General features: G+C 43.0%; 2 protein-coding genes across 3 annotated transcripts; one reads left to right on the top strand and one right to left on the bottom strand.

Annotated features, from left to right (window-relative positions):
* Positions 1 to 1775: 1775 nt before the first annotated feature.
* Positions 1776 to 12592, top strand: LOC139307291 (transcription termination factor 1-like). The gene is made up of 11 exons (XM_070931112.1): positions 1776 to 1833; positions 4269 to 5144; positions 5265 to 5389; positions 6179 to 6364; positions 6689 to 6767; positions 7241 to 7365; positions 7468 to 7663; positions 8092 to 8184; positions 9405 to 9470; positions 11837 to 11922; positions 12210 to 12592. Exons 2-11 carry the CDS (start codon positions 4336 to 4338, stop codon positions 12389 to 12391), a joined length of 1947 nt encoding a protein of 648 aa, XP_070787213.1. The 5' UTR covers positions 1776 to 1833; positions 4269 to 4335; the 3' UTR covers positions 12392 to 12592.
* On the bottom strand, positions 12490 to 19007 carry LOC139307292 (endonuclease G, mitochondrial-like). 2 transcript variants are annotated; one of them, XM_070931113.1, is made up of 7 exons: positions 18835 to 19007; positions 14949 to 15142; positions 14684 to 14825; positions 13799 to 13831; positions 13605 to 13714; positions 13440 to 13521; positions 12490 to 13369 (listed from the first exon to the last, which is right to left on the bottom strand). In XM_070931113.1, exons 1-7 carry the CDS (start codon positions 19003 to 19005, stop codon positions 13172 to 13174), a joined length of 930 nt encoding a protein of 309 aa, XP_070787214.1. In that variant the 5' UTR covers positions 19006 to 19007; the 3' UTR covers positions 12490 to 13171. The 2 variants fall into 2 exon arrangements, with proteins under 2 accessions (XP_070787214.1, XP_070787215.1); XM_070931114.1 differs by lacking the exon at positions 13799 to 13831.
* Between the last annotated feature and the right edge of the window lie 230 nt (positions 19008 to 19237).

The following is a 19237-nucleotide window of genomic DNA, read 5'->3' as shown; positions in this document are numbered from 1 at the left end:
CTGAGTAATTCGCCCTCCACAACAGCAGGTGGCGCTATGAGTCTGTTTAAATGTGCCTGGATACGGCGCAGCCGCTCAGCCTTCCTTCCAATTTAGCCCAGTGGCCACTCTCAGTATTGCAGCAAAAATATTATAATATTATTTATTTAATATAATATGTTGTGTTTGTACGTTTTGTATTTGCAGACCTAACTGTGTTTGTTAGTGAATCGTAGGACATTTATAAAACATGTTTCGTTTGTTTGTTAAGTTTTGGCAGGAAATGAACTCGCACTCTTCACCTGTTCGTCTGCCCTGTCATGTAAAATCATCTGTAATAACATCAGTAGAAATATTCGCTTTTGATAAAGTAACAACATATTTTAACATTTATCTAATAAAAAAATGACAATTGATGGATGTTTTTCTGCAGAACATCTAAAAATGATCCACGTTGAATTTGTTATGAATAAAAAAAACGTGTTTTTATGTGTATGAGTAAATCTGCAATCCAGAAACAAGAGAAACAGTGTAAAGTTACAGTCGGCAGATACAACTTCAGCTAAAGCATCATGCTGAAGGGCCCCTCTTGTACTATTTATATTGTAGGATAATTATCACTGATGCAGTCGTGTGGGAGTTCATCTCATGAACACATCTTCTTGTGCAGATCAGACAGGCTGAAATATTGTGACCTCAGACAGATTTGATTTCACTTCTTATGAGAAATAAACCTTTCAGGACTCAGTTACATAGAAAACTGATAAATATAAAAATAAAAGACGACACAGAACACAAAACCATGCATGCAGCTCTTTATTTTGTATTAAAAAAAATACTGTTGCAGTAGAGGTATGAAGGAACATGGAATGGAAACACTCAGGCTTATAATTGTACTTAGGTGTAGTACATGAGTAAAAGTACTTAGTTATATTGCAGCAGAGCATCTGAAGAACAGAGATCACCATAAACGTTCAGTCGAGTGCGGAACCAGGAAACTCAGACATCTATGTTACCGCCGCCCACCTGGTCTTTGAGTCGCCCTGCGCATTAGTGATGGGAATTCTGGCTCTTTTTAGTAAACCGGATCATTTGGCTCAGCTCACCAAGAAGAGCCGGCTCTTTCGGCTCCCAAACGGCTCTTCATTTTACCACTTATACCTTTTATAATTCAGCCAAATTTAGCACTGTTTTGACTTATGATTTGTATGTGTACACATATATCACTTAAATTATTCAATACATCCTTTGTACTGAAGTATTCAAAAGTAAAAATTACATTTTCTAATATTGTAGGAAAGCTCCACTGGTTAGGAAATTTGCGAACAATATGGGGTGTCTTGTCAGGACACGGAAGGCAGGGATATGCTTTAAATGGTTTATTTCTGAAGCAGGCACTTTAAAGGCAGATGCACAGGCATTTAATAGAAATCGCTACAGTAGGTATGGTTTTGCTGTCATTGACGCACACAACTGTGTTAAACGAGCTCAATCAGCTGTTTTGCCCACGGTGAGAAGTGGGAAAACGAAACTTAACTCTGCCTGCAGACTGGAGCGAGCCGTGTGCAGAGGGCGTTGCCTAACAACGAGGTAAGCATCATTGTCCGAGCATTTGGCACAAATATCAATAATCGTCATATCATTCTTCCTTATATTACTTTACAAAAAAACCCGGCTTGGTCGCGGACGGGAGCCGGCTCCCATCGTTCACTTAAAAGAGCCGGCTCTTTGAACCAGCTCGTTCGCGACCGACACATCACTACTGCGCATGCGCTGCTAGAAAACAGGAAGTAAACAAGAAGCGTCGTGCCTTCCACCCCGCGTGCGTGCAACGGCAGGAGACGGTTTGAGACGGTGAGTGGATTCAGATTCAAACTTTAAAAGCTTCCAGACTGTTTCAGACGGTCGAATCCGTTTTAATGTTTGTGTTTAGAACCGAGACCAAATTCGGACCGGTTCTCCTGGACGGTCTCTGTGGAGTCTGCTGTTGTCGGTGGTAGTTTGGGTTCAGGTTAAAGAATAAGTTCACATTTTATTCGATAATTCCCTCCTCTCTGACACTACCACCAAAGAACTAAAGAAGACCCCCAGGACCGAGCCAGCCTTCCTGAGCCCGCACCCTGCTGCGCGGCACACCACAGCGAAGCAGATAGCACAGACTGCCACGGACTGGTACTGCAGACACAGTGACAGGCCGGGAAGTAGAGTCGGCTCTGGTCTCTCTTCTACACAGCCCCAGTGTTCTTAATCCGGTCCAGCTCTTTGTACAGGTGTACTCCCATATACTTGTTGTCCAGCATTGTGTCCACATCCACCCCCTGGATGGAAATGGGTGTAGGGGGTGTCCACCACCAACTCCTTGGTCTTGCCAGTGTTAAGCTGCAGGTGGTTCAGCCCATACCACTATGTTACTCAGCCCCCTTCCCTTCACTGATGCAGCCTACAGTGTCACATGAAAGGGACATGAAGTGTTGTGTATTTTCACCAAGTCAGTCAGTTATACAGACGAGGATCTAGAGGCTCAGATGTGAACACGCACATACCAATACATGCATGTCGTTAAGGAGAATAGCAAGTCCTTCACCTTTTCTTTTGTCACTTGTTCTGTCCTGTCCGCCCAGACACTCTGGAGGCCGTCTGCAGACATGATGGAGTGGGGTGGGGGGGTAGTGGAGACATTAAGAAAATAGGTTTCTTATTTATTTAGGCGTCATAACGTAATCTTGTTATTTCCTGAGACTTCAGGTTGTTTGGTCATTTTTATATTGTGTATGTGTACTACTGCAGTATTATAGTGATATATACACTATGCAGCACTGCAGCATTATAGTAATATAAAGGGTATTTAGTACTGCATTATTACAGAAGTGTATATATGTATTTCTGTAGTATATACAGTATGTATTAATGTTGTATCATTAGCCCGGCCTGTAAATACTGTATTTTTGGGCCGATACCAATATTAGGAAAAAATATATATTTTATCGATATATTGGCCGATATTCTTTGTATATATAGAATATACACATAATTATATGTTTGAGTTGGAACCAAACTAGTTTGCATTGCATGTTCTATTCTATATTCTTTTCTAATAATCTTCACTAATGATGAATGTTTCTTTATATTTAGGTATATATAAAAAAACTCAATGTAATGAGTGAAGCCACTGGCAACACGTCTGATGTCCTCTCTACTAAACTTCTCTACTATATCAAGCTAGCTATTAGATTCATGCTACAGCTTTGTTCTGAAACATTATTTCAAAGGATTGAACTCCAATCAGAAACTCTTTTTCTTGCTTATCAAAAGTTTTCATCTTTAGCAATATTTTCCTGTAAATTTATCCCAAACATCTTTCTCAACATTATATTCTCTAACAAAGAAAGTTATATTTCCTTCTGATGAACTGATCAATGAATGGATGACTCAACCCAAATGTCAGACCAGAGGCCTGTACTACGAAGCAGGATTTGAGGTTAGTGAGGTACCTTCAGGGTTATGACGGTGGTTCACTTCTTACAGGGATACATCGCCATGGTAACTTATGCTGCACACATAACCTGCTCTGGACCATCACCAATCTTAGAAGATCCCGTGGAGCTCGGGGCGGATCATGAGAGGGTCTCTTAGGGGGGGCAGAGTGTTCAGAGACCGGCAGCCCTTTGTCTTTCCCTGGCGGTGTTTAATATGAGAGATATAGATTCTGGTTGGAGGGAATGACTCCTGTTTACTGATATCATCCTCCAGCAGAGATTGACTGAAGCACTGAAGCCTTGTACTTGTTGTTCTTAGAAGATATGAAAGTAAGCCTACTCAACGCTTTGAACCATGTTTTTATATTTATGTTTTATTTGGTCCGTCTGAAACTCCGGGGCTGCAGCTGACAGAATAAGACTAAAACTGTCCAACACGCCATAAGAACACATCTCACAACACATGAATTTAATAGAACACACAAATGTAATGACAGTCAGATCTGCTCGGGCCCTCATGATGGGGCAGTGATATTAGAAGCCTTCAGTCACACAGTGGGGGTTGTTGGCAGCTGCTGCCCCCCCTTTCATGTGAATGTGCTCGTGGCTGGATTATGAAACCCTGGGTTGACTCACCGAGTTGATAACCAGCGTCTTGTGAGCGCTTAGCGGGATGCGGCTGTTAGGTTCAGTGAAGCCAGATAAGAGAAGATATCCTGAGTATGTTGAACCTGCTTCGCAGTACAGGCCTCTGATCAGGTCTGGTCCTGGACCAGATTATAATCTGACTGAAGGTTGTTTTTTCTCTTACAGCTCCAACAACAAACTGATCAGCAGCATCAAGTCTACACCTCCTTCTGCTGGTGTTCCTCCTCCTGCCATGAAACGGCCTACCCTCTCTCCCTCCCCTCAAAGGAAGAGGAGGTGGTCAGATAGTCTGGAGGAATGTCTGGCACCTGTCGACATCGACACACCTGTGAGACTAGAGAAGAAGAAGAAGAAAAAAAACAAGAGAGAGGAAGAGGAGACTAGTCATCCTCCTCGTGCTGTGGATGGAGATATGTGCAGCCAGGAGGAGGAGGAGGAGAAGAAGAAGAAGAAGAAGAAGAAACAAAAGAGGGAGGAAGAGGCGGCCAGTCATCCTCCTCGTGCTGTGGATGGAGATATGTGCAGCCAGGAGGAGGAGGAGAAGAAGAAGAAGAAGAAGAAGAAGAAGAAAAAAAAGAGGGAGGAAGAGGAGTCCAGTTATCCTCCTCGTGCTGCTGATGGAGATACGTACAGCCAGAAGGAGGAGGAGGAGGAGACACAGATTGCTGTAGAAACGAATAAGACAGAACAGAAGAAGAAAAAACACAAGAATGGAGAGAGTGAGGAGAGTGTCGTCATGGTAACGGCTGACTACAACAACAGAAAAACAGACACCAGGATGAAGGAGGAGAAGAAGAAGAAAGATGAGAGGGTGGTGGAGGCGATGCCACAGGAAGGAGAGACTGTGGAAGAGGAGGAGGAGGAGGAGGAGGAGGAGGAGGAGGAGGAGGAGGAGGAGGAGGAGGAGGAGGAGGAGAAGAAGAAGAAGAAGAAGCAGCAGAAGCAGAAGCAGAGAAAAGAGGAGAGGAGGGGAGGAGGGAGCGAGGAGGTGTGGGAGGGGAAGAAGAAGAGACAGAGAAGAAGAGCAGATGTAGAAGATGAGTGAGTATTTGGTCGCTGCACGTGGAAACATCTCAATAGTAAAGTCACATGTTGCTATAGAGTCTTCATGCTCCACCAGCCAATCAGAGCGCAGTGTTAACTGTACTTCCTGTGTTGCAGGTTTGACTGCACATTGTTGGAGGAGCTGCAGGAGTTTGTTCCAGACGTCAAGAAGAAATCAGTCGATCAGATCAAGAAACTGCTGAGATACGACCTGCATCGCTTCAAGAACTTCAAACAGCAAGGTACTGATACTGCAAATAGTTCAAACAGCAAGGTACTAATATTGAATACAGCAACGTACTATGTAGGAATGTTAATGATTAATGATTAATCGATTAATTGCTGTTAAGAATTTAACCGATTAAAGATGTGGTTACTGGCAATGTACGTTTTGTGTCCCATTCGTACGGAGCTCTCATATATTAACTTTTATACCACAAAAGGGCGCACTTCACCTCTGCGGGTGAGAAAATTACTGGCTCAACAAAGGGCCACTTGTCAGGGGGACATGGTGAGGCAAGATGAAGAAAAAAAAAACGTAATCCAGCGTGGAGCATTATTGTCTTATAATACAGCTCCAGTACGTCACTGTTGAAGAGTTGGCGCCCGACGACCGCAGGACAAATCAAAAGTGGAACACCGTCCTCCCAACAAACAATCCTGTAGTGTTAGCTGGAAGAGGCTGTAGTGATGAGCGTTCAATAACTACAGGCTTTATTTATGGTGGATAAAGACATGATGCTGATAAACGTTGTGGACTGTGAGGCATTTCATGAGCTACTGAACTACACTGAGCCAGGCTACCACATCCCCTCAAGAGGTACCATTACTAGCCGGGTTGAGAAATAATGTTTCACATAACTGAATTGTTTTAAGGAAACTTAAACTGAGAAAAAGACATGCGTTTTGTATCTTATTAATTATTAATCGATTATTGATTGTTAACGTGTTCCGCTATTGGTTAAGGAAAATACACTAAATGTGCAAGCATAGTACTAATACTTAAAGTACACCTGTTTCTCTTCCTTCAGGAGTTTCTCTGCGTCGGGGGCGATGCACTCAGGAGGAGAATCAGCGAATCAGAGAGAACATTGCAGACTTCCTGGCTCTGACGGGCCTCAGCTCGGCCAATCAGCTTCTGTTTCCTCAGAGGTTCAAAGGGCAGGAGGCGGAGATCAAGAAGCTGAGAGCACAACATCACTTCCTGGAGAGGATTGGTAATTTCTGTTGTCAATCTAGTCTGTCCACACGACACCTGTCTCCTGTCTGTACGTCCAGAGAGGGACCCCTCCTCTGCTGCTCTTCCTGAGCTTTCTAACAGTTTTTCCCTGTTAAAGGGATCTGAGTGGAGGATCTCAGGACTGAGGGGGCTGTATGATGCCCCCTGAGGCAGACTGGGGTTTATGGATTGAAATAAAATTGACTTTATTTGATAATGTAAACACACAAAAACATCAACATTATCGTCATCATCATTACTTGGGATCAGGTGTGACAGTCCTCCTGATCGTCTCTGTCTGTCTCTCTACCCGTCTCTCCAGCGGAGGGAATTCCTCGGACATGTAATCAGGTGCACACCAGAGCCAAGAAGATTTTTGATGACAGGAACCACATGGGAAGGTCAGAGGTCAAAGTTAACTTCAACGTGTTTCTGTTCTCAGAAAAAACCCCTCTGTGTCTTTCACGTCTAGCAGTAGAACCTGTATCCTTATGTCCTCGCGGTTGAACCGTCTCTAGCTCTGTGTTGTAGCTGCTGAGCCCATTGCTTCTTTATATTCTATATATACCCTCTGTCATTACATTATATTTGCAGAGCCCTCTGTGTCTTTACGTTCTAGCTGCGGAACCCTCTGTGTCTTTACGTTCTAGCTGAGGAACCCTCTGTGTCTTTACGTTCTAGCTGCAGGAACCCTCTGTGTCTTTACGTTCTAGCTGCGGAACCCTCTGTGTCTTTACGTTCTAGCTGCGGAATCCTGTGTGTCTTTATGTTCTAGCTGCAGAACCCTCTGTGTCTTTGCGTTCCGGCTGTGGAGCCCATGTATCTCTATGTTCTTGCTGTGGGTAATCTCTGTATGTATCTCTGAACCTTTTAGGTTCTCGAAGGAGGAGATGCATTCTCTGATGAAGTTACAGAACCTCCATGGTAACAACTGGAAGAGGATCTCTGAGAAGATGGACCGCAGCGTCTACGCCTTACAGAAACGCTTCGCCAGCATCGGTAAAAACTGACTCATGACAACGTGACCTCTGACCTTTTCTATTAGCCCCACCCACCACAAAACTCAGGTACAGGTTAATGTCTGTATATGTGTCCGTCCAGCTCCAGGTCGTGGTTTGTGGAGTCCAGATGAGGAGTCTAGGTTGAAGCGGGCTCTGAAGGCTCACCTGCAGGTTCTGGTCCAGCAGAGTCCTGCAGGTTCTGGTCTGAGCAGAGACCAGCTGTGTAACAACCTGCCCTGGAAGGAGATCAGTCAGCAGGTCGGGACCAGAGCCTGGGGCCAGTGCCGAATCAAGTGGTCAGTACACCTGCTAGGTCTGATTCTGATACTGTACTGGTACAGTATGGGTATTGTACTGTACTGGTACAATCCTGGTATAATCCTGGTACTGTACTTGTACTGTACGGTCCACTACTGGTACTTGTACATTACCGGTACTGGTACTTTACTTACAACATTTCAGGTGTTCAGGTGTACGATAAGTGTGTGTGTTTCAGGTGTGTGTGTGTGTGTGTGTGTGTGTGTGTGTGTGTGTGTGTGTGTGTGTTTCAAGTGTACTTTGTGTGTGTTTCAAGTGTACTTTGTGTGTGTGTGTGTGTGTGTGTGTGTCTGTGTTTCAGGTGATCAGGTGTGTGTGTGTGTGTGTGTGTGTGTTTCAGGGGTGGGTGGGTGTGTGTGTGTGTTTCAGGTGATCAGGTGTGTGTGTGTGTGTGTGTGTGTTTCAGGTTCACCATTCTGAAGTTGAAACTGTCTTCAGGTGTCAGCACCTTCAACAGAGGAGCTGAAGGACTTCAGGCTAAAATCCACCTCATCAACACGTAAGATCACATGACACCTGAAACAGGACACCCATGTGTGATGGGCCAGAACTGCTGTAATGGTGTAAATAAAGGATCCTGACACCGGTTCCTCACTTTATTGCACTTAAGTGTGTGTACGTGCGTGCGTGTGTGTGGTTCTGAAAGATAACAATATACAGTAGCCATTCATAATGGAGCACTCAATACCTGCAGTAGCAATAACAGCATGTAACTTGGCTACAACACAGTCACAGCGGGCTGTTTAACCGTAATTAAATAATACCTGAAATAATAATCAGACTGTTTACATCCATGACGTTTGTTACTGACAGTAAAATGTTGGAGGTAACATTAAAGAAGAGGACCGTTTGGTACCGTTACGTCATTAAATGACACCTTTCCATGTCATAAAATGACTAATTATTTATCATTAATCGAGAACAAAGCAAGTGAACAAACTTCATCATACTGCATCTACTGTCCCCAGCCAGGTCTGCGGCGGTACCCCTGAACCTGTCCTGCTATATGATCTTCAGAACAATGATTGAATGATTTAAGATTTGGGATGTTAATGAGATCATTAGTAGATGATTTAGTAAAAAAACTATAACCGATGGATCCCTTAATTTTGGGCTGGTTTTAATGCTGATAGTATGTTGTAAGTGATTTTGTAGCATATCATTCATGTGCATATATAAGGTAAAGTTTTTTTTAAGGTAAGTCTTTGTTTGGGAAATGCTTCATTTTAACCGTAACTGTTTTCAACGTTAGAAATCACACATTTTAATAAACTCCTTATTTTCAACATAATCTTGCACAATGCGAACGCATCATCTTATACTTTTTACATCCATGGTCTCACACCAGACATGGACCGGAGCTAGATTGACTGATGTGCGCTCCGAAATGAAAAGGGGGCCTTTTTTGTTCCGTGTCTGGTGTAAACCCGACGTCATGAGGGAGACCATCTGCTCTGAGAATGGAAATTTTTGATATAGGTACCTTGAAAGTGCTTGAATTCTACTCTTAAAAAGCTGTACAAGCCCCAAGTTTGTCTCTTTGGCTCCATAAAGTTTCCCATTTTGGCGTGGAAGAACTGAACTGGTCTGACCTTAACCCCATCCAACAGCTTTAGGATGAACTGGATCAAATAAGACCTTGAGAACATCACTAGCAATAGTAGTAGTAATAATAATAATAATAATAATGATAATAATAATAATAATTGTGTGTTTCAGGTTGCACAACATGCGTGTGGATGATGCAGCAGACATCGACTGGGACAAGGTCGCTCAGACAGTCGGGTGAGGTCAAAGGTCAAAACCACGTTCACTTTGAACCACAACATTTAATTTGATCCCAGAACAGAAGCTGCATCTTTGCCTCAGTGTTATTCTCAGACTTGAAGGTTTTATATCTTTCCTGCAGGAATGTTAATGAATCCAAAGTCTTTAAATGACCTCTGACCTCTTTTTATTTTACACTGTACTCGTCCCTCTGAGTCCTGTAGCATCAGCAGGTAACTTAAAGTGGCTCCTTCACTCAGAACAGTGATTCGCCTTGTTCCTTCACTGTTTGAGTTACATCTGCCACTCCGGGTCTCTCCATTAAAACAATAACAGGCGTTTGTTGACGTTGTGAAGTAGCGTGGGATCATGGGAGTTGTTGTCTTCACTACCATTCCTGTCGTTGCAGTCAGCTTCCCCTGGTTAGGATTCCTTCAGTATTCATCGTTCAAGAGGTTTTTACCGAGAGCTACAGTATCCTCAGAGGTCTCCTCCTAACGTTAAAGGTTCTGTATGGAGTTTTAAGAAAGTTGTTGTTTTTAACGACACCGGTGGCCGTGAAGTAAACGGCAGTCAGCATCCTGTTGCTGGTGTGCGCAGTCGGTAGGCGAGTGAACAGTGAAGTGACAAATAGATACAACACCAGCGAGTTCCCTTCGCTCCACAAGCTCTCTTCGCTTTTTTCAGTCTAATAAATAAACTCACAAAATGTCACATGAAATACTCTTACACCTACTTTCCTTATTAAACAGAAAAACACAACTGCATACCTTCTGAATTCAAGTTCCTCTCTCCCACTGGACTATGACTAGCTTACTGCCATGTTAACTCATCATAAAACACACTTCATTCAAACGCGGCAACAACAAACTAAAACTCACCAAAAATGTTGTGGTTAGTCTTTCCACCGTTCCAACCATCACCAACTCTGTTGTGGTCTAAATAAATCCCTAACCCACCGAGTTAGAGGTGAAAATATTCAGTCTGTAACGTGCCACACTGTGTTCCCCTGCTGCCTCTTTGTCACTGCTGGCCTCTCTGGGTTAGCTCGCTGAACGGGAGTCTGTAGCTGAGCAACGCCGTTTGTCATAATACATCAGTTAGTATCATGGATCACGTTAGCTGGTGGAGTAAGTTGGCAAGCTAGCCAACGAACAGATCTACTCAGGTAGTGTTTTGCGAGCCATAACATTAGTGAGCAAGCTAAGGTTAGCCAGCTAGCTGTAACTTAACTACGCTGCATGGGTTTGGCGTTGGTTGCTTCGCATCGTGAGCTGATGAAGTGATTTGCAAACGGCAAGCGAGCCAAGTTATCAGCCAGATCAGCTCTGGCAGTCTGGATGAATTAGCTGATGTTATCCACTCAAGATAGTATTTTGCAGTGTTAGCTAGCTAGCAATTTGTCCGTGTAAGCAAACAAGTTACGTGGACTTTGTGTTGGGCTCTGTGTTTTGGTGGGTGCTGGTTGTTTGTTGACGGTAGCGGACTGAGCTGAACATGGAGCTGAAGAGAGGCTAAACACTCGGGAGCGCGCATGACATCACCTCCTTTGGAAAACCGTCCTGAGTCCTTTACACAGAAATCAGTCCACAGGCTGTTATAGGCAACCAGGGAAGTCGGGGAGGGTCTTGCTTTTTTATGTGACTTTACACTCCATTCACACATTGGCAATAAAAAGGGATTAATACATGTTAATTGTTGCATATTGTTATATATAGGACCTTTAACGTTAACTGATAACTGAAGATGACCAGATGAACATTGACTAAAATCCTTCAACAAGTTAAAAATGATAAAGATCTAAAGTTCATCGTAGAAATATGGTTTAAAACTGGATCAAAAGTCAATTCATGACTTCTGGCTGATGTATGATCTTTGTGTGCTTGTGCTGACAGTCGCTCTGTATAATTTCCCCCCGGGATCAATAAAGTATTTCTGATTCTGATGTATGATCAAAGGGGACAGCGACCACTAGCCTGATTAAATTACAGATTTCTCTGTTTTTGAAAATTGTTGGAAATATCTGGGATAGTCCACAAGTCAACAAAATATATAACACGAAAAGTTACATATTATAGCTTTAAATCTCACTTTATCACATGGACGTATCTGCAGGATTTATGACTTCTCAACTAGTTTGGAGCCAATCAGGGTCCAGTAAGACAGGGACAAACCTGAAGCCTCCTAGTCACAAGACTTTACAGAGAAGAAGTTGTGTTGTGTTCTGCTGTTAAATATTAAAGATTCTGGATTCTTATTGAGGGCAAGAGAGATGTGGAGCGAAGTAGTTTTAGACATGTGATGTCAGGGACATTAATACCACAGTTAGGAATACTACATTAACTGGACTGATACTAACAGTAGCCTTTGTTGTTGTATTCCAGTAAAGTGACTCCTGTGTGTGTTCAGAAGAGTTTCCACAGACTGAAGGTTTCCAGAGTTCCCAACTGGACCAGTTTATCCCATGGAGGTCAGTACTGCTCTTTATCTTACTGCAGGAAGTTCAACAGAAGGTAACAAGACCACAAGGCCCATTTAGTAGCTCTTCTGGAGCTTTCTATTGTATCACATTTAACATCAACATGTGTGAGCAGATGAAATCCAGTAATTCAGTCCTTACATCCACGAAGTAATCCAGTGATGGGGGTTCGCTGCAAACAGCTGATTCAGCTACTTTGAATGGAGACAGTGTGACTAAATGGAAACATAACTTGTTACCATGGTTACAGCCATCACTTCCTCTTCCTGTTTGTTCAGAGATCATTGATGTCCTGCAGGAGAGAGTCGCTCCTCTCTTGCAGGAAAAACTGAGGAGGTTCAGCAGAGAGTTGCAGCAGGAGGTGCAGGAGGAGAACAGGTACCTGCTGCGAGACATCTTCAGCTCACAGGACGAAGACGAGTTCATGGAGGTGGACAACAGTCAGCTGACCTCCAACTAAGAAGTCTCTACAAATAACAGCAGGCCCCGCCCCTCCTTCGATGTGATTGGCTGTCACCTTTCAGTCAGACTGAATGAACTGAAACAAATTGAACCAGATTGAATTCTGAACTGGAGCTTTTATTGTGAAGGTCCTGATGAATTGATGACCAGACTCTGTAACTTTTATGTTTTTAACCTTTCTAATTAAGTTTTTTTTTCATGTTGTCTGTCTGTGCTGCTTTCATCAAACAACAACCAGTTAAATCTGCACCGATCAATAATATTTATCAGGACACAATGATCAGACATTTCACAGTTTCATTGACTTGGAGGTGGAATTAAGATCTCAAGTCTTCAGCTGCTCATTCAAAATATTAAATATTTTTATAAAGAGTAAAAAGTTCCATCAGATATTTGTTCTCTAAAAGGGGGTTAATTAAAGGATAGATGGATTTTCTTCATCGATGAAGGGTTAATGAACCCCACAGAATGACATCACAGATTAAGACCTTCAATTAAAGTTCATTACTGGATTCAAAATATATTATGGCTCATTAAGTAATTTATCACTGGATTTTCACCAAGTGGCTGAAAAACAAGTCAATGAATGCAGATTAAAATATTTAATAATTCATCTACAGGTTTGAAATCTAATTGATCTTTGAAATATCAAATACATTAATAATATTCAGACAAACATCATCACATGATCAGTTTAAATATACTGATCACATGACACTTTAAAAGACCAGCTAGAGAGACAGACTGAGCAGCCGCAGTGCATTGTGGGTGGTGTAGTTCATCTGTCAGTGATGGCATGCAGGCTGCCGGTCCTCTTCATGATGTTTGGGACAAACAGAAGTCCTGATGCTCTCTCGACGGTTTCTATGGGAACCAGGAAACGTTCCAGAGGAACCTTCTCATCTATTGGTTCATTTGGTAAAACATACGGCCGAAGCTCCACCCCCCTGCCGTCTGCCTGCTCCAGGATCAGTATCTGAGGAGACATGGAACAGGTGAATCCATCAGCTGTCAGGACATCGTCATCATCAGACAGGTGGACTCACCTTGAAGAAGTGTGTCGGCACGGCGACGTGATTTCGTCCTAAAACCTGATATCGAACGTAGAGTTTCCCATCAGCCTCCTGCCTGAAACACACACACACACCTGATGATGTCATCCTGTAGCCCCTCGCACACCGTAGAAGACGAAGCAGCAGCAGACGAGTTACCTGGGCAGGTAGAGCGGTCCGGTGCAGACGTAGACGTTCAGGTAACGTTTGGTCAAAGAACGACACAGTTTCTCCAGATTGTTCCAGGTTTTCTGGTTCAGGTGAGGGTTCTCAACACAGACAGAACATAATATATTTCAATTCTGGTTCTCCAAAGAACATAACCGACCATAGTGATCCTCATTAACATTTACCTGCAAAACTGATGTTCCTGCTTCACCTGAGAACTGGAAACAGTTATAGCCTGCAGTCAGGTAGAGTTGTACGTGTGTGTGTGTGCGTGTATGGGGGGTGAAATGGGTCATGGAGGACGAGACATGCACATACGTTCGTGTGATTATTTACTAAAAGTCCCACACGTGTGTGTGATTAGTACAACTCAGTCATGTGTGCACACGTGCGACTCTTAACATACAATGTGCGCATCCTTGCGACCGCCCACGCATGTGCATGCGCATGTGCATGCGCATGTGTGCCTGTTAACCCCCCTCCAGCAGCAGGTCTTTGATCCAGTAGAATCAAACAGGACTTTTTAATGTGAGTTCATCCAGAACCTCCACTGCTTTCACCTGCAGGACTGAAGTGAACTGATGTGGAGTTTTTCCTTCAGAGGGTTGGTATTAGCATTTTCTTTTTCAAATTAATATTTTATTTATTATTTATGGGCAAGATCCGGGACCTCCCCAGATGGGTACCAGCACCAGGGCCAGTGGTTAATGTAAAAATCAGGAGTCCAGGATCGCAGAGATGGTGCTGGTCCGGCGGGTCACGGAGCAGATCAAAAATCCACAGAGCCTGGAGCACATTGGACAACTAAACTGTCATCACAAACAAGCTTTATTTATTAACATTTTCATGTTGGGTTAACAGTCCATGTGCGCATGCACATGCATGTCCGGTTGCAAGGATGCATGCACGTCTATATGCTAAAAGTCGCATGTGCATGGCAGAGTTGTACTAATCACACACACGCACGTTCATACACGCATGTGAGACTTTCAGTCAATAATCACCAAAATGTACAAACGTGCTTCTCATCCACCGTGACCCATTTCACCCCCCACAGTGTGTGTGTTTACCTGTGGTGCGACATTGCTCAAGTAGAAGGTGTCCTCCATGGCTTTCTGACTCCACTTGTGATTGGCTGCAGCAGCCAGGTGACCTCTGTCAAAGCCACTCCCCCTGTAGTCAGCGAGGGTTGCTCTGTGAAACACGTGCACACTGGGAGGGGGGATAGACACGCATGTTGTTTCACAATGAGGAACTATACTTCCTGTCTCACCTCCTCTTCACCAACCTGTAGTAGCCCTCTACTACCCGTCTTCTTGTTTATTCCTATCTCACCTGTCGTCCTCTTTGAAGTCGCAGTACTTCCTGTCTGATGGGCCGCTCAGAGAGGCGGGGTTTAGCCTCTCTATTACCCAGGATGCAGTGCGTGTGCGGGGGTCGTATGAGGTGACGTAGGACTCTCTGATCTTGATGTTGGCCAGTGAGGGGAAGCCGTACTTCATCACCGCTCCTGAACCACCTGGACTCACCTGGACAACGAGACACAACAGGTAAACACTGTTAGAGCTGCAACGATTATTGAATCGAAAGCAAATTAGTTGCCAGCTAATCTGATAATCGATAAATCGTTTCAGTCATTTTTCAAGCAAAAATGTAAAACATTTGCTGGTTCCAGCTTCTTAAATGTGAGGATTTTCTGCTTTTCTTTGTCATTTATAATAGTAAATGAATAGTCTTTGGGTCCCCAACCCTTTGGACAAAAGAAGCAATTTGAAGGAGTCACTTCGGTCTCTGGGAAATTGTGATGAGCATTTATCACAATTCTTTGACATTTTATAGACTAAATAATTAATCCATTAATCGTGACAATAATCGGCAGATTAATCGATAATGAAAATAACCTTTGGTTACAGCCCTAAACACTGAAAATGAAGTTAAATGAACTTTTCCACCTGTTCCATGCCGCTCTCAATTCAATTAAATTTCATTTATATATCTCAGGGCACGTTTCATAGACCAGAGGCCTGTACTGCAAAGCAGGTTCATACCCAGGATATCTTCTCTTATCTGGCTTCACTGAACCTAACAGCCGCATCCCGCTAAGCGCTCACAAGACGCTGGTTATCAACTCGGTGAGTCAACCCAGGGTTTCATAATCCAGCCACGAGCACATTCACATGAAAGGAGGGGCAGCATCTGACCAATCACAAACATGGACTCGTCTACTGGCAGTACAGCGGCATATTTTACAACCGAAGAGCAAACTATAATATTAGACAAAGAAGAAGTTCAACACATCATCCAGGCTGAACGCAGCACAGCAGCAGCTGCCAACAACCCCCACTGTGTGACTGAAGGCTTCTAATGTCACTGCCCCATCATGAGGGCCTGAGCAGATCTGACTGATTACATTTGTGTGTTCTATTAAATTCATGTGTTGCGAGATGTGTTCTTATGGTGTGTTGGACAGTTTGTCTTATTCTGTCAGCTGCAGCCCCGGAGTGTCAGACGGAGCAAATAAAACATAAATATAAAAACATGGTTCAAAGCGCCACAGCGATTCATGATCCGCCCCGAGCCCCCCGGGATCTTCTATGATTGGTGATGCCGTTAACCAAGAGAGCTGATTGGTCAGTAGGCAGAGCTTTTATACGAGTTGATCTGATATCTGGAACATCACCCACTCCGGAGTAGGTTATAAGTTACCATGGCGATGTACCCCGGTAACAAGTGAACAACCGTTGTAACCCTGAAAACACAGGGTTAACCCTGAAGGTACCTCCCTGACCTCAAATCCTGCTTCGTAGTGCAGGCCTCTGGTCTAGACCGTAAGTCTCTTTCAAAGTAACACAACTACTACTGAAAACTGATGTTATCAATTCACAGTTCAACTGTTAAGGGCGGTGGGTCCCAGAACCTCCTCCTCTTTACCTTACTACGCACACACACACACGCACACACACACACACACACACACACTCAACACAACCTCCACAGCAAGTTATATTCAGGTCATCAAACAACTGAACACAGAACTGTAAAACTGGCCCTTGTGTTGTTTGTCACATGCATGCACACGAGGATGCACGTGCACGTACACAGACGAAGTAATATACAGTCCCGCCAATGGTTTTATATTATTCCTCTGAGCTACAGGTGGAGGGAACACACCAAGATATGCATCAATGACAGAGAAGTGACGTTTGTTAGAGCTCAATAATACACAACAGAAATTGTTTATACCTTCACAGGGAGCTTTAAGGATGTTTGAATACTTCTTCTTTATAACACTGAAATATTTTACTTCTGTCTGCATTTATGTGGTTTGACAGTTTTAGTTGTGTGACTTCAAATACTTTATTTCCAGTAAATGTTATGTTTTAGGGTTCACAAAGTCAGATGGAAAATTGAAGTATCCAACCTTCAAAATCTGTATTCATATAATTCAAATTCAATAATTCAGACGGAGTCAGCAGGTTTTCAGTCTGTTTGTTCACACTGGAAATGAAATGACGAAATAAAGTTGACGCAAAACAGACAGAATTCAAACTAAATACAGTTGATGTTTAAGTGAGCTGTTGATGGACACATGTTCAGTACATTTTCAGTCCATGTTCAGTCCATGTTACAGTCCGCGTTTCAGTCCATGTTACAGTCTATGTTACAGTCTAATTTCAGTACGTTACAGTACATGTTGCAGTACATATTACAGTTGATGTTACAGTATATGTTACAGTCCATGTTCAGTACATGCTACAGTCCATGTTACAGTACATGGTCAGTACATGTTTCAGTCCATGTTACAGTACATGGTCAGTACATGTTTCAGTCCATGTTCAGTCCATGTTCAGTACAAGTTCTGTACATATTACAGTACATGTTACAGTCCATGTTTCAGAACGTTACAGTCCATGTTCAGTACATGTTCAGTACATGTTACAGTACATGTTACAGTCCATGTTCAGTTCATGTTACAGTCCATGTTACAGTCCATGTTTAGTACATTTTACAGTTCATGTCCTTTACATGTTACACTATATGTTACAGTCCATGTTCAGTACATGTAACAGTACATGTTCAGTCCATGTTACGGTTCAAGTTCAGTCCATGTTCAGTCCATGTTCAGGACATGTTCAGGACATGTGACAGTCCATGTTCAGTCTGTGTTCAATGTTTCCTATAAATTACCTAGACTATGGTGGCCTGCCACAGTTTTTACACTTCTCAAAATAACATAAAAGATCCGCTGCATCCAAGACACCGAGGCACTTTGAGGACACATTGTTTGAGGTTAGTAACGTTAGCCAATGTTACAGTATCCACTACTCCAGACAGAAGTTTATTTTTATCAGTGTACGAAGGCAAACAGACAACATTAATGCAGAACTTATCATTAATAATTAACGTTAATCTAACGTTAGCTATGTCAGGTGACGTTAACATTAGCTGTCAGTCTCGCTTATGTTGACTGACATATTCAGCTGCTTGTCGTGGAAAATAATGCATAATGTATTTGCCATTTATGTTGGCTAATTATTATTATATTAACTAATATTTTGGACGGCAGCTTCTCTGTCTTCTTCCTGTCCTCTTCCTCTCAGCAGTAGGCTTGTTCCCAGCCTTCATCCCCTCACGGAGAACGTCAGGTGTTCTACTTTGCGCTGCCACTGGGGCTCATATGAGGTTCTATGTGCTGTTGAGCATGGTGCAGTGGCTGGACACGGAGCCCTTATTGTTTCATCTCATGAGGTGGGTGTGTGTTTGTGGGACTGGACGGTACCAAAAGCTGTTTTTGGAAGTCAATTGTCCGGTCTCCAATATATACACAAGGTTAAACAGAGCTGGGTGTGGAGTTCTTCATAGATCTAGCCTCATAACTTTGCTCTCCAAGTGCAGCAGATTCATGTATTTAACTTAAAAACATTTTACAACATTTTCTTCCGGGGGACTCCCTAGAGGATCAGAATCTCACAAAATGTTATAGAATAATAGTTGGTTTTCAGTCCATGTTCAGACGATGTGCAACATGTCACACCACAGGTACTATATATATATATATATATATATATAATATATATATATATATATATGTGTGTATACACATATATAGTATTTTTCTACCTCCAAACCTAAAAATATGAGTCATGTTCTAATAGAAACTTCCACTTTCTGCAGCAACACACACACACACACACACACACACACACACACACTGATTCACCGTCAGCTCGGAGGCCTGGACTCTCGGTACTGGGATCACCGGGATTCTACTCAGCAGATTGGGTCTCTCCTCCTCCTCCTCCCCGCCTCTGACACTCAGCAGGCGGCTCACTGAAGCTCCGATTCCCGCTCCGCATAACAAGGTCGCTCCGGTCCGACACAACCGCCTCATGATGCCGGTGGATCAGCTGGAAATGACGCAGGGTGATGACGTCACAGGATGTTTAATTACTCTAACAATATATTTAACGGGCTCGACTTCCTGTGAACAAAAACAATATTAAATATCCGAAATATGTGTTCAATCGGTCGACATGTTCAACAACATGTGAATAAACAACTCGTGTCTCTTTTTTTCTTTAAAAAAACTTTATTGAAACATTATTTTCATCGACAATGAATTA

This window comes from Enoplosus armatus, unplaced genomic scaffold (genome assembly GCF_043641665.1).
Source record: "Enoplosus armatus isolate fEnoArm2 unplaced genomic scaffold, fEnoArm2.hap1 Scaffold_68, whole genome shotgun sequence".
Classification (NCBI taxonomy): Eukaryota; Metazoa; Chordata; class Actinopteri; order Centrarchiformes; family Enoplosidae; genus Enoplosus; species Enoplosus armatus.
This window is presented reverse-complemented; position numbering and strand designations above follow the sequence as displayed.